The following is a 15,241-nucleotide window of genomic DNA, read 5'->3' as shown; positions in this document are numbered from 1 at the left end:
ATCTCTGTTACACCTTATTTCATTTTTCTATTGCTTGACACAGTGCCTGGCATGGGGTAGTTCCACAGTAAATGTTTGTAAAAAGAATGTATAATCTCACATTGAAAGAGCCTACTGAGTGCCATTAGGATAAAACCATACCAACGACAATAATAATTGCTAATACCATAGAACGTAATCAGTATACATTTTTAAAGCACCAATACTAGGGGTGATAACAGCCAAATTATGTGAAAAAAATGTTTAGGATGGGCACAGTGGCTCATGCTTGTAATCCCAGCACTTTGGAAGACCAAGGAGGGTGGATCACTTAAGTCCAGAAGTTTGAGACCAGCCTGGGCAACATGGTGAAACCCGATCTCTGCAAAAAATACAAAAAATTAGCCAGGCGTGGCGGTATCAACTGCTGTAGTCCCAGCTGCTCGGGAGGCTGAGGTGGGAGGATCACCTGAGCCCGGGAAGTTGAGGCTGCAGTGATCCCTGATCATGCCACTGCATGGGCAACAGAGTGAGATTCTGTCTCAAAAGTAATGATAACAATAAAAAACTTGGAATTCTATACCTAGCCAGAATATCATTAAAATTTGAGGATAAATAAAAACATTTTTAGATATACAAAGACTCAGAAAATTTTCCATCCACAGATTCTCCCTTAAAACAATTAGGAATAGTATTAATATATTCCAGGCAGAGGAAAATGAATCCAAGAGGATAAAGTGTTCTACAAAAGATTTGATGGGCAAAGAAATTTGTGAGACATATTGTTAATTTTAAGTAGTGCTATGGCCTGTGTGTTTGTGTCCCTCCAAAATTCATATTTTGAAATCTGAACCCATAAGGTGACGGTATTATGAGGTGGAGTCTTTGGGGAGGTGATTAGATCATGAGGTCTCCAGTCTCAGGAATAGGATTAGTGCCCTTAAAAAAAAAAAAAAAAGAAGTCCTAGATCATACAGTATTTGTCTTTCTTTGTCTGGCTTATTTCACTTAGCATAATGTCCCCAGGTTCATACGTGTTGTCACTAATGGCATTATTTCCTTCTTTTTGTGACTGAATAATATTTCATTGTATATATGTATTAATATCACAATTTCTTTAATCATTCATCCATTGATGGACACATCGATGTTTCTATATCTTGGCTATTGTGAATAATCCTGCAATAAAAATGGGGGTATAGATATCTCTTTGAGATACTGATTTCATTCCCTTTGGGTATATACACAGAAGTGGGATTGCTGGATCATATGACAGTTCTATTCAAAGGGTTCAAACTTTTAGTTATAAGATGAACAAGTTCTGGGAATCTAATGTACAACCTGTGTGGTGACGGATGTGTTAATTAATTTGAATGTGGTAATCATTACACAATGTATACATCTATCAAGTCATCACATTGTACACCTTGAATATATTCCATTTTTATTTGTCAATTTTATTTTTAAAAGGCCCCAGAGAGCTGGCTAGTCCCTTCTGTGGTGAGAAGGTGCCACCTATGAGGACTGAGCCCTTGCCAGACTCTGAATCTGTCATCACCTCGATGTTGGACTTCCCAGCTTCCAAGAATAAATGTTTGTTGTTTGTAAGCCACCCAGATTACGGTATTTTGTTATAGAGGCCTGAGTGGACTAAGACAAAGGAGTAGGTTATAAAACAAGAATGTTCATAACAATCTTGAAGAAGATTCCAGGAGATACCAATATAAGAGTAATGGGAAGAATAGAGGGAGGAAGAGAGAAGGGAAAGGAAAGTATGATCATGCTAAGGTTCTTATTCTGCTTTGGGAGAATGATATGGTTAAAAATTCATACTTGTCATTCATTCACTCAACAAAAATTACTGAGCACCTACTAAATGGCATACCCTACAGTAAGCACTAGAGATATATTAGTGAATGAGTGCTCAAGTCATTGCCCCTCCAGGAGGAGGGAGAGAGACAGCAAACATAATAAATACATAATTTATGGTGTACATAAAAAGGTGGTTAGTACTGGTGGGGTGAGGTGGCTCACACTTGTAATCCCAGCACTTTGGGAGGCTGAGGTGGGCGGATCACGTGAGGTCAGGGGTTTGAGACCAGCCTGGCCAACGTGGCGAAACCCTATGTCTACTAAAAATACAAAAATTAGCCAGGCGTGGTGGTGGGCGCCTGTAATCCTAGCTACTCGGGAGGCTGAGGTAGGAGAATCGCTTGAACCCTGGAGGCAGAGGTTGCAGTGAGCCAAGATTGCGCCACTACACTCCAGCCTAGGCGACAAGAATGAAACTCCATCTCAAAAAAAAAAAAAAAAAAAAAAGTGATTAGAGTACTATGACAAAACAAAAGAGAGTGAAAACATGTATTTTAAAATGAGTTTAAAATATGATTTTAAAATACATGTTGCAAAAACTGAAAGAACAGCAAGCAGAAATGAACAAATCTATAGTTGTAGGTAGGAAGGGATATTTAACATATACCTCTCAGAAACTGAAAGACAATGGAGGTTAAAAAATCATTGTGTCTTGGCTGGGTGTGGTGGCTCATGCCTATAATCCCAGCACTTTGGGAGGGCGAGGTGGGAGGATCACTTGAGCTTGGAGTTCGAGACCAGCCTGGGCAACATGGTAAAACCCTCCCTCTATAAAAGAAATACAAACATTAGCCAGGTACGGTGGCCCATGTCTGTAGTCCCAGTTACTCAAGAGGCTGAGGTGAGAGGATGGCTTGAGCCCAAGGGGGTGGAGGTTGCAGTAAGCCAAAATCATCCCACTGCACTCCAGCCTGGGTGACAGAGTGAGTCCCTGACTCAAAAAAAAAAAAAAAAAAAATGTGTCTATAGAATATTTGAATAAAACAGTGAATGAGCTTGGCCTAATACATATTCTTTTAGGCTGAGTTCCCCAGAAGCAGACCCTGAGACAGGGATTGGGAGAAATGTGATTTATTGAAGGAATGATCTTCAGGGAAACAAGAGCCTCTAAAGGAGTAAAAAAAAAAAAAAGCAGAAAAGAGAAGGGGAAAGTACCCAGCAAGATCTCAGCTAAATTCTATTTTTGGTCTCATCTGGAGTGGGGAAGGAGGCTTGGAATGTTCCAATCGTATTATAGAGTTGTCATGCCTTGAAGCAAGTAAGGAAAACACAAAGGCTGAGGAACTGTTCCATATGAGAGAGACTAAACAGAAGTGAGCACTAAATTCAATACATAATTCTGATTTGGATCCTGAAGAACGAAAAAATATAGTAATAAAGGACATTATTAGAACAATTGCCAAATTTTGAATAAAGATTGGAGATTAGATGACAGAGTTGTATCAGAGTGAAATTTCCTAATCTTTGAGCATTGTACTATAGTTATAAAATGAAATGTCCTCATTCACAGAAAAAACATACTGACATATACAGGAGTTGCTATGATTTGAATGATTTGAATGTGTCTCCCAAAAGTTAATGTGTTGGAAACTTAATTGCCATAGTAACAGTTTTAAGAGATGGGGTCTTTAAGAGGGCTCAACCCACGTGAACGGATCAATGAGCTAAGAGGGCTCAACTCACATGAAGGGATCAATGTTCTGATCATGGGAGTGGGTTAGTTATCATGGGAATGGATTCCTGATAAAAAGGATGAGTTTTGCCTGATTTCCTCTCTCCTCTCTCTGTCTCATATTCATGTCTCATCAGTATGTGATACCCTTCACCATGGGATGAGACTCTTGCCAGATGCTCTTGGACTTCCCAGCCTCCAGAACCATGAACCAAATAAACTTTTATTCTTTATAAATTACCCAGTCTTTGGTATTCTATTATAGCAACAGAAAACAAACTAAGACAGGGGTAAGGGGGCTGATGCCTGCAATTGACTCTCAAATTATTTAGAAAATAATGTATACATGTTTAGAAAAAAAGAGCATAAATGATAAAGGAAATGGGGAAAATAACAATCTATATAAAGGGTATGTGAGAGTTTATCTTACTATCTTTACAATTCTAATAAGTTTGAAATTATATCAAAATACAAAATCACAGAAGGAAGGAAGGAAGGAAGAGAGGGAGGGAGGGAGGAAGAGAGGGAGGGAGAGAAAAAGGGAGGAAGGGAGGAAAGAAGGGAGGGAAGGAGGGGGAAAGGAAAGGAAAGGAAAGGAAAGGAGGGAGAGGAGAGAGAGAGGGAGGGAAAAGAAAAAAAATAAGTGTTGGTGAGAATGAAAGGCAACTGAGGCCAGGTGCAGTGGCTCACACCTGTAATCCTAGCACTTTGGGAAGCCAAGGCAGATGAATCACTTGAGATCAGGAGTTAAAGACCAGCCTGGCCAAGATGGTGAAACCCTGTCTCCACTAAAAATATAAAAATTAGCTGGGTGTTGTGGCTCACACCTGCAATCCCAGTTACTTGGGAGGCTGATGCAGGAGAATCACTTGAACACAGGAGGTGGAGGTTGCAGTGAGCTGAGATCACACCACTGCACTCCAGCCTGGGAGACACAGCCAGACTCACACCTGTAATCCCAGTACTTCGGGAGGCTGAGGCAGGTGGATCATGAGGTCAGGAGATTGAGACCATCCTGGCTAACACGATGAAACCCCGTCTCTACTAAAAATACAAAAAAAAATTAGCTGGGCGTGGTGGCAGGTGCCTGTAGTCCCAGCTACTTGGGAGGCTGAGGCAGGAGAATGGTGTGAACCCGGGAGGCAGAGCTTGCAGTGAGCCAAGATTGCACCATTGCATTCCAGCCTGGGCGACAGAGTGAGACTCCGTCTCAAAAAAAAAAAAGAATGAAAGGCAGCTGGAAATCAGCATCACTGATGGAAATGTAAACTGGTACAACCACTCTGGAAAACTGTTTGGCAGTATAAAACATATATATATTCTATTCTAGCAGTTCCACTCCTGGCATATATATCCCAAAAAAATAAATGCTTATGTCCACCAAAAGACATGTACAAGAATGTTCACAGCAGTGTTATTCATAATAGTAAAAAACTGGAACCAACCCAAATGTCCACAATAGAAGAATGAATATATAAATTGTGGTCATTCATACAGTGAAATACTACGTAGCTATACAAAAAGAGTAAACCACTGCTACCTAGAACATTATGGATAAATCTCACAAACATAATGTTGAGTGAAAAAAGGCAAAGAGGAGCACACACTGTCCAATTCTAGTTATATGAAATTCAAAATGAGACAAAATTAACCTGTGGTGACACAGGTCAGAGTACTGGTTACCTCTGCGGGGGTATCAATGAAAGAGGCACCAGGGAGCTTGCTGGGGTGCTGGAAATGTTCTCTATCGTGATCCAGGTATATAAATATATAGCAATACAAATACAAATGCAAAAAATTCAACAACTGTACAGTTAAAATTTGTCTACTGTATATGAATTATACCTTAATATACAAAATTGACTACTGAATTTCAAAAAGTTATAACTATTTTTATAACATTAAAGGTGGGATTGAGGAACTGAGAGGTAGAGAAAGGCTGTGGAGCAGCTCACCCCCATCTCCTGCCTCATTCAGCTTGGTACAATGGCAGGTCCAGCATTTATTGTCTGGAAGCTAAAGGCCACTGCCTCCTTTTCACTCCTGCACCTTGGCTTTAGGATCTTGACATTGCTAATGCCTTTGGCCCCTTTCCTCTAAACCTCCTGAAGAGAGACTATGAATTTCCTTTTTTAGCCACTCTTCTAAAACATCCAAAGAAGATATCACTGAAGAGTCCAATCAGTGCAAACTCGTAAAAATGCAGAGGCTCTTTGTGCAAAGACGTTCAATAATATCCCCTAGGTTCCTGGGATACATCAATGAACAAAACAAAGATCTCTACCCTTGTGGAGGTTACAACCTATCATGAGACATTAGTAAAAATAGTAAGTAAATTATATAGTATTTTTAAAGGTGAGAAGGAAGACAGAAAAAGGAAAACAGAGTAGGATAAAGAGGACAGGTAATTCTTAGAAGGGGAAGGAATTTGACTATTTAAAATTTTATGAAAATGTTTTATTACGGGTATTTTTAAATATTTAAGATTTCAACCAGAGCAATCAACAGAAGTTATTGCTTCCTCCTAGGAATAGAAATTCCTTGCAGTCGGCCGGGCGCGGTGGTTCACACCTGTAATCCCAGCACTTTGGGAGGCCGAGGTGGGTGGATCACAAGGTCAGGAGATCAAGACCATCCTGGCTAACACAGTGAAACCCCATCTCTACTAAAAATACAAAAAAAATTAGCCGGGCGTGGTGGTGGGTGCCTGTAGTCCCAGCTACTTGGGAGGCTGAGGCAGGAGAATGGCGTGAACCCGGGAGGCAGAGCTTGCAGTGAGCCGAGATCGTGCCACTGCACTCCAGCCTGGGCGACAGAGCGAGACTCTGTCTCAAAGAAAAAAAAAAAAAGAAAGAAAGAAAAAGAAAAGAAATTCCTTGCAGTTGAGGCCATTTTTGAGACTTCAGAGTTCTGTCCTTTGTGATTAACCTCCTCTGATGGAGTTTAGAGCAACATGTAGAACCCAAAACCTGGCTCAAGCCAGGCAAGGTATGCCTCCTTCACATTAATTAGTTATTTTCACAAAATCTGAGTGGGCCTCCTCTCTCAGAACCGGACTATCTATACATGGTAATTAGCCACAGTCCTGTGTGAATATCCAGCCCCACCTGACAACAAACCATGATAATAGACCATGGGCAAGAGGTCAGTACACAGGAGGGCCTCCCAGAACTCTAGGCAGGGGTTGTGCATCACAGATGCAACGTACGCATAATTAAGAAGGACTCCATCATTGCATCCTTCCACTAACTACAGTGGCCTTCCAAAGGTTCAAGATAGGTTCAAAAATAAGCTCAGCAGCATAAAAGATCAGGATTCCTGTTCCCAAATTCCCTAATTCCCAAAGGTCAGCATAAACAACAGACAAAATAGACATTGATATATTCCTTCTCCTCCCTGCTCCTAGGTCAAGATCAACCCTTAGGGAAAGGTCTAGTTCAAGCCTCTGCACACCTGTTATTGATTCATCCATCCTAGAGCAGAAACTGCTGTTGCTGGGCAGGAAAATGGCTCTGATTCAACTGTAGAGTCCAGGTCATACAGTGGATTCCAGGAGAAACTTAACTAAGAGGAGGCTGAAACTCTGGGGAGCTCAACTTGGGGAAGAGGTCCACAATAAACTAAGAGCCTCTTACCAGTCGAAGAATGGATGTGCAGAGGTTTAGGCAACGATGGAGCAGCCGTAGAGCCTTATGCTTCTCCTCGGCTAGAGCCTTCTGCAGGTCCAGCAGCTCATAGCACCGATCCAGTTCCTGGGGTAGCCAGGACACAGAGTGTAGCTCCTGCAGAAGCCTAGAATCAAGGACTAAGCTGGTCAGAGCTGGCATCCCAATCCTTCCTTGGATACCTTTGACCTCTTCTCAGCCTAGCTTACCTCAGACTGCACAAATATTTATAGAGATTGTAATATTACCAACAGTGACCAATAGTGACAGCTCCCTCTCGAGAGTTCTCTGAAAGAGTATAAGCTCAGAAAGCTGCTTTCTCAGCTATACAAGCTGAGAAAAGGCTTGGGGTATGTGCAAGTGCTTATACCTAGTGATCTCTCTGCTAGAAGAGAGGGTCAAATAGGTACCAAGGTCTGACTTAGAAGGAGAGACAGCAGAGGCTTCTTCCTTGGAATAGAGAAAGCTAAAGGTCCTAAAAGTCTAGGTGGACAGGTAAGTTTTAGGATCCAATGTGATGAAACTGGAACTTCTCTGTGGGCTGCCCATCCCTGAGGAAGCCCAATCCTGTTATCCATACCTCCCAAGCCCCAGAGAACTCCACATCTGTAAACATCCTTGAAAAGGATAAAGACTCCTAATAATCAGACAGGATGGTCACAATGGGCATCATTTATTCAGTGTCTACTGAGAGGTACTGAATGTGGCACTTTGTATTCACAGTCTCATTTAATTCTCATTACAGAATTAAATCTAGAAATCTTTATCCGAGTTTGAAGATCAGGAAACTGAGGCTCAAATACTAAAGTCCCTTGCTAGTACTCAAGGTTTAATAAGATTTGTCCAGTCTCCCAAGCCCTTATGCTCTTAATTACACCATGATGATTAGGCCAGACTGGAGGATGAAACTCCCTAGAGCAGAAGTTGCAAACTGGGTTAAATTCAGATGGAAAAGTTTTTCAAAATGAGTCACTAAGAGTTGGCTAGCATACAGTGTTTTAATAAAAATTTGAAGGTCTGGTGTGGTGGCTCACGCCTGTAATCCCAGCACTTTGGGAGGTCGAGGTGGGTGGATCACCTGAGGTCAGGAGTTCAAGACCAGCCTGGCCAACATGGCGAAACCTTATCTCTACTAAAAATAAAAAAAATTAGCCGGGTGTGGTGGTGCATGCCTGTAATCCCAGCTACTCAGGAGGCTGAGGCAGGAGAATTGCTTGAACCCAGGAGGAGGAGGTTGCAGTGAGCCGAAATCGCGCCATTGTACTCCAGCCTGGGCAACAAGAGTGAAACTCCATTTAAAAAAAAAAAAAAATTTATTTTGAGTTAAAATTTGGTTGAAATTTGAGTTAAAAGTGAGAAATTTCATAACAAAATGTGGATTTCTAGGAAATCCTGAAATGTAAGGTAGCTGATCACACTGGACCTATATTCCCAAACAGCAACAATTAGTAATTAGTTGGAACTGAGTAGTGACTATCCTCTTTAGATGCAGTCTCCAGATTGCAGTTCCCATGCTTCCTAATGTCTTCCACCTAAACCACTGCATTCCTTCAATACTTCCTGCTTAGGCCCTTTAGGCAACTGAATTTGCAACTCCTGTCACAGAATATACCTAAGAGTAGCTGAGGAGTCATGTAGGGAAAGCAAGGAAATACTGAAAATAGGAATGACCAACCTTTTCCAAAAAAAAGAAAAATAGAATCCAAGTAATATCTTGGAAAGAACAGAGAGTTTGGATTCAAACAACTGAATTAGACCCCCAGATCTGACATTACACATAATTACGTGAGTGCAAGTGGTTTAAGATATATAATTACCTGGAGAATATTGCATATATTCTCCATAGAGAATATATTCTATTCATGAAATAGAATATAATCTAGTTCAGAATATATGTTCAAAGAAAAAACTGGTTATTTAACAGTATGTAAGGTATGATCACATTTTGTGTATGTGATAGAAAAAAGACTAGAAAGATATGCAACAAAATGTTCATAGTGGTTGGTAGGATTAAAGGTTTTTTCTTAGTGCTTTTTTGTATCTTTCAGATTTTCTACAACAAACATACTATTACCTTTAGTAAAACTAATTTTTAAAAACTCAATGAAGTTGTGTTTTTAATACCTCACCTGCTAATATGGAGTAGCCCAGCTCCAAAGTGGGGCACAGCCAAGAGCAGATGATTCTCTAGGAATTTCTGGAGTCGATGCAGCCCCTGTAATCTCACATTCTTCTTCCAACTAGAAATTAGAGGTCAGTGATAATATACTGTTGCTGTCATCCATTTCCCCCCAAATCACATATCCGTCATTACCTACCAGGTAAAGGACTTGCGTAAGAGGCAATACTTAAAGAATGGAATGAACTGGAGCTGCTGCCAGAGAACACAGTGATGGTGCCAGGTACCCAGCGTCATCGTCTCGCTACCTTCCACAGGATGTACATGCAAGATCCCAAAGGGAGAGAAGATGTAGTGCTCGGGATTCACCTTGTCGGGTGGCACCACCATCAGGCTGTAAGGCCTTTAAAAAAAGAGCTCTGATCAGTGAAGGCCCTGGGAACTTGGTCAGACTTTAAGAGACCAAAGGAGGATACAGGAGATGAAAAAGGGAAACAGGAAGGCAGGCAGAAGAAAGGAGAAAAAGGGGCAGAATGATTTTTAAACTAGAAAGATGAAACAAATATTATTAAGAAGAAACCGAAGCCAAAGGTAGATGGGAAGAAAGAAAAAGGCACCTAGCCAGCTCCAAGAAGTTCACATCTTCAAATGCAGATATCTTACATCCCATCAGATCTAAGACACTGTCCACCGTAAGCTGCAGCATTATCTTATGAAATGCTAAGATAAAAATGCTTCTAATAAGATATTCCATCAATTTGTAAGATGCATCACAACTTTAGAGATGACGAAATGTGAAAAATCCTCATTCTAGAAATGATAAAATACACATATACTTGGGTACTGAAAGACATGCAGAGATAATCAGAATGTTATTTGATGGAAAAACTGAGATTGGAGAAAGGCAGAGGAAGACTAGAAAATTCGAAACAGGCAAATAAAGAGGAAAATTGCAACCTAATGAACTAGACAAGTACCTTCAGAGCCATCTTAAAATCTTAGTTGGTCTTGGGTTCTCTTACTTCAGCAAAATGCACCTATATCCCACATTAAATGCAATATATATGGATTGATATAATAGGTGTATCTAGTTACAGTAGGCCAGTTAGCATAATGCTATGTTTAGATACATTTAATAAAGCATTTCTTAATTTTTATTTTTCAGTTTTCTTTATATAACTCAGAGCTAGCAATATTTTTAAGCATTACATATATTTTTAGCAATTTAAAAGCTGTATCCTAAGTCCTATAATGTCTAAGAGATAAAATAGCTCTCCTCTATCATCTCTCTCAACTTTCTAGAAAACATTGTTAAGCAAGTGACTTAAGAACTTTTAGATAGATACCAGAATGGACACACTAAGTCAAGTCATACAAAAATCTTGTTTTGTTTTTGACAAAGTTACTAAAGTTTCTTAAGTATAGTACTCATATCCCCAAATTACAGATAGGAAAACTGAAACAAAGAGAAGTTAAAGCTTTGCCCAAGACAGTTAAGGGAAGAATACAGGATTTAAAACCAAAGTTACCTGACTCATGCCCCCTCCTTTAATCAGTGGGCCATTTAGCTTCCCACAGTGTAGCTGCCTATGTTAACTGAGCCCTGGCTCTTCCCAAGAGATATTTCCTTTTCCTATGACCTACTTAATGGAGGCTGCTGTTTCTGTGTAGGGCCAGGAGTTATACAGTACTCTTCTCATTCCCAATGGCCACTACTCCTTTGGAGGATATTCACTCATTCTACAAATGCTTATTAAGGCAAGCAGTGTGTAAGCCACTGAGGATACAGCAGTGTTCAAGAAAAATCCAGTCCCTGACTTTATGGAACTTAGTTAAACCATTTATCAAGTTGTCCCTCTGTTCAAGTATTGTGGTCAGAGATGGGGACATAAAGATGACTTCTGTATAGTCCTTGTCCTCAAAGGGCTCAGAATCAACTGGAGTATGACATGATACTAGAGAGTATATGGGGGAAATCAATATCTTCCTGAGTCCCAGAACCAAACATTCAGCTGTTTCCAAAACATCTCAAACTCCGTCTTGCTTGCACCTGAAACTCAGCAAGTTCTGTACTAAACTCAATATCTACCCCTACCAAATCTGTCCCTAATCTGGGCAATTAGTTCACTCATTCATTCAACGAATATTACTGAGTATCTACTCTATGCCAGACTGTTCTAAGCCCTGAGGATACATCATTAAACACAACAAACCCAAACCCCTCCCTGATGGAGCTCTCATTCTACTAGAGAAGATGATAAACATAATTAACAACAGGAAGGGGGAAAAAGAACAGGCAAAGGGAGACTGGCGGTGCCAGGGGAGAAGGAAGTGCAATTTTAAATGGGGTGGTAAGGGTGGGGGAGTGACAGCTGAGCAAAGACTCAAAGAATAAAGGAGGTGAAGGAATAAATTCTCTCCTAAATGTAAATCAAACACTGGAGAAAATGCAATTAAAATTTTGATAAATTCAAACACATTAAAAAAAATCTGTTACATGGCAAATAAATAAATATAATGAAACAGCAAGTGAAAGAGTTCTATTGATGGTGCACTAGAAATTTGGACCAACATTCCCACTTGATAATATCTAGAAAAACTAGGCCAACTATCTGGATAATATATGAACTGGATAATATATGAAATATAATATCCGTATAACACATCAGAGAACCCAAAAATGTAATCCCCCAGCCTTTGGGTCGAGACCCCAAATGGCTACAACACAGGAGTAAAGTGGAACCAGAAATATACCTCCTCTTTGGTATGGGACCTGAACTGCAACTTTTGCTCATTTAGTTCCCTGAGTCTGTTGAAAGCTTGGCTCCTCTTTTCAGTATCTCAGGAATGCATAGTAAAATTGACATTTAACTACCTTTATATTGAGAGGAATTGAGAGGTCCCTCTGTTTGGGGAAAAGCAGCACCAAATGCTGAACTCACTGCAATGGGTTTCCTTCTTTGGCAGATCCTGGCCCTGTAATCATCCATTGCCTTTTTAGTTCTCTTGTCAATAGTTTCTTATCTCTTTATGTGCCTAATTGTCGTTGATCGAGATGCTTCTCTAATTATAAAAGATGCTGATAGTTTAAAGCCCTAAGCTTGTCATTTGCTTTCTGTAAGCTCTCCACTATGGTTTGTAGGCATTCCATCCCACACTGTTACCATTACTATCATTACAGCCATGACAGTCAAGTGTAGCAGCCACTAGGTGTCAGTATCACATTCAACCACAAGTGATAATTTAATTAATTGTGATGCCACTGTGTGTCATGGATTACTAGTATCCTATTTCCCATTAGCAAGGAATTCAGTACTGTTTTAGGCCAAGGACATTACCAAACCAAAGAAGATCCTATATTACAGGCTAGTTTCCTGGGACCACTCATAATACCAAGTACCGTGTTAGTCAGGGTCCAGTCAGTAAAACAGAAACCATACTAGGCATTTCAACAAAGTGAATTTAATAAAGAGAATGTGTTTTTAAAAAGATGTCGAGGCCAGGCGCGGTGACTCACGCCTGTAATCCCAGCACTTTGGGAGGCTGAGGTGGGTGGATCACTTGAAGCCAGGAGTTCGAGATCAGCTTGGCCAATATGGCAAAACCCCGTCTCTACTAAAAATACAAAAATTAGCCAGTCATATTAGTAAGTGCCTGTAATCAAAGCTACTTGGGAGGCTGTGGCAGGAGAATCGCTTGAACCTGGGAGGCGGAGATTAAAGTGAGCCAAGATCGCCATGGCACTCCAGCCTAGGCAACAGAGTGAGACTCCATCTTAAAAAAAATAATAAAAATAAAAATAAAAAACCAGCTCCAGAACTAGAGGAACAAATGGAAGAGGTTCAGGTTATTAGAAGCTATGAGGTTGGAGGAGGGGCCTTGCAGAGTTGAGACTCAGAACTCTGAATGGGGCCGGATGCAATGGCTCACGTCTGTAATCCCAGCACTTTGGGAGGCTGAGAAGGGAGGACAGCTTGAGCCCAGGAGTTCGAGACCAGCTTGAGCAACAAAGTGAGATCCCATATCTACAAAAAATTTAAAAACTAGCCAGTCATGGTTGTAGGCACCTGTGGTCCCAGTCACATGGGAGGCTGAGATGGGAGGATCACTTGAGCCCAGAAGGTAGAGGCTGCAGCAAGCTGTGTTCAAGCCACTGCACTCCAGCTGGGGCAACAGAGCAAGACTGTCTAAAAAAAGAACAACAACAAAAAGAACTCTGAAGGAAAGGGGCTACCAGCTGGTGTTGGTATCTCTCAGGGTTATGAAGAGGCTGATTCAGACAGTGCTGGCTGGGCCAGGCACGTTGGCTCATGCCTGTAATCCCAGCACTTTGGGAAGCTGAGGCGGGTGGATCACTTGAGGTCAGGAGTTCAAGACCAGCCTGACCAACATGATGAAACCCTGTCTCTACTAAAAATACAAAATTAGCCAGGTGTGGTGACACATGCCTGTAATCCCAGCTACTTCAGAGGCTGAGGCAAGAGAATCGCTTGAACCAGGGAGGTGGAGGTTGCTGTGAGCCGAGATCATGCCATTACACTCCAGCCTGGGCAACAAGAGTGAAACTCTGTCTCAAAAAAGAAAAAAAGAAAGTGCTGCTGCCAGGGTGAAAGACCATTGCTGAGGCAATGATGGCAGAAAGAGCAAGCAAACGAAGCAGCAAGTCCCTTCCCCTCTTATCTTGCTGTCCAGTCTCCCAGCACTCTCCATTAATCAAACCTAATAGAAGGCCAGCTGAAAAAAGAGAAAAAGTTTGCAGAATCTCAGCCCCAGTATCACAAAGCAGAGAGGGAGGAGGAGAATTAGAATCAAGAGGCAATCAATTAATAACCAGCAGGATGCTCTCAGTGAACATTTATTAAATGAATTGATCAGTAAATGAATGAATGATATTGATCATTAGTGCTACCTAAGTTCAAGAGATCAGTGTGCACAGGAAATAAGGTTCTTTGGGAGGCTGTATTAGATACTGCTTAAGAGCATGAACTTTTGGATTAACATAGTCCTAGGTTTAAATCCCAGTTACACCACTTATTATGTAGCTTTGGATAAATTACTTAACCTCTTTTATGTATCAGTCCACTCATCTCATATATAGAAATAATAATAGCACCTACCTGGTAGGTGAGGATTAAGTAACACATGTCATGAGTTTATTAGCACAATGCCTAATATATTGAAGAGTTTGGTTAAAGGCAATTATTACAATTATTTCTGGGAGGAGATGGACTTGAATAGGGCTTTTTAAAATAGGTGAGATTTGAGCCAGGCATGGTGGCTCATGCCTGTAATTCTGGCAATTTGGCAGGCTGAGGCTTGAACCCAGGAGTTTGAGACCAGCCTGGCAACACAGTGAGACCTCATTCTACAAAAAGTAAATTTTAGAAAACTGGCCGAGTGTGGTGATTCATGCCTGTAATCCCAGCTACTCAGGAGGCTGAAGTGAGAGGATTGCTTGAGCCAGAGAGATTGAGACTGCAGTGAGCCATGATTGTGCCACTGCACTCCAGCCTGGGTGACAGAGTGAGCCCTTGCTTCAAAATAATAAGAAGAAATTTTTAAAAGTAGGTGTGATTTGGATCTAATGAGAGGAAGTGAATAAATGTCTCTTGAGTCATGGGGAAGGAGGAGACCTGTTTTTATAGCCCCGTAGATAAACTAGAGCCAGGAGGTAGATGTTAAAAGAATGCAGATTTTGATTCAGTCTAAGGAATAAGATACCTGGAAAAAAATTTTCCTGACACTGTAAAGATTTAAACAAACACATGATTCTTCCATTGGAGTTGGAATAGATCACCATAAAATTTACTTCTAAGGCTATGAACAAATGTTTCTATCATTCTAGGATAGAATAAAAAAGAAAGAGCAAAACGTGAGAAAAGGATGTGTAAGACAAAAGGCTGTGTAAGCAAAGGGGAGTGAAGGGGAGGTAGA

General features: G+C 40.8%; 2 protein-coding genes across 7 annotated transcripts in view; one reads left to right on the top strand and one right to left on the bottom strand.

Moving 5' to 3' along the window:
• The window catches only part of DNHD1 (dynein heavy chain domain 1), a 74,380-nt gene that overhangs the window by 53,727 nt on the left and 5,412 nt on the right, over positions 1-15,241 (bottom strand). Inside the window, exons 4-6 of one of the 5 annotated variants that reach the window (XM_054661986.2) lie at positions 9,507-9,710; positions 9,318-9,428; positions 7,159-7,315 (exon numbers count right to left, since the gene is read on the bottom strand). In XM_054661986.2, coding sequence (XP_054517961.2) covers positions 7,159-7,315; positions 9,318-9,428; positions 9,507-9,710 — 472 coding nt within the window. Of the gene's footprint in view, positions 1-7,158; positions 7,452-9,317; positions 9,431-9,506; positions 9,711-15,241 lie in introns of those variants that run through there. The other 4 variants (XM_063782674.1, XM_063782673.1, XM_063782675.1 and 1 more) reach the window with 4 other exon arrangements.
• Positions 1-15,241, top strand: part of RRP8 (ribosomal RNA processing 8) — a 105,386-nt gene that overhangs the window by 85,869 nt on the left and 4,276 nt on the right. The window contains exon 8 of one of the 2 annotated variants that reach the window (XR_001707118.4): positions 3,661-3,763. The exons of the other annotated variant lie outside the window; for it this stretch is intronic. The gene's annotated coding sequence lies outside the window, so the exon portion shown is untranslated. Of the gene's footprint in view, positions 1-3,660; positions 3,764-15,241 lie in introns of those variants that run through there. 2 annotated transcript variants of the gene reach the window in all.

The sequence above is a fragment of the Pan troglodytes genome, chromosome 9, assembly GCF_028858775.2.
Source record: "Pan troglodytes isolate AG18354 chromosome 9, NHGRI_mPanTro3-v2.0_pri, whole genome shotgun sequence".
Taxonomy (NCBI): Eukaryota; Metazoa; Chordata; class Mammalia; order Primates; family Hominidae; genus Pan; species Pan troglodytes.
Note: the sequence above shows the minus strand (reverse complement) of the source record. Positions and strands in the feature narration are given on the sequence as shown.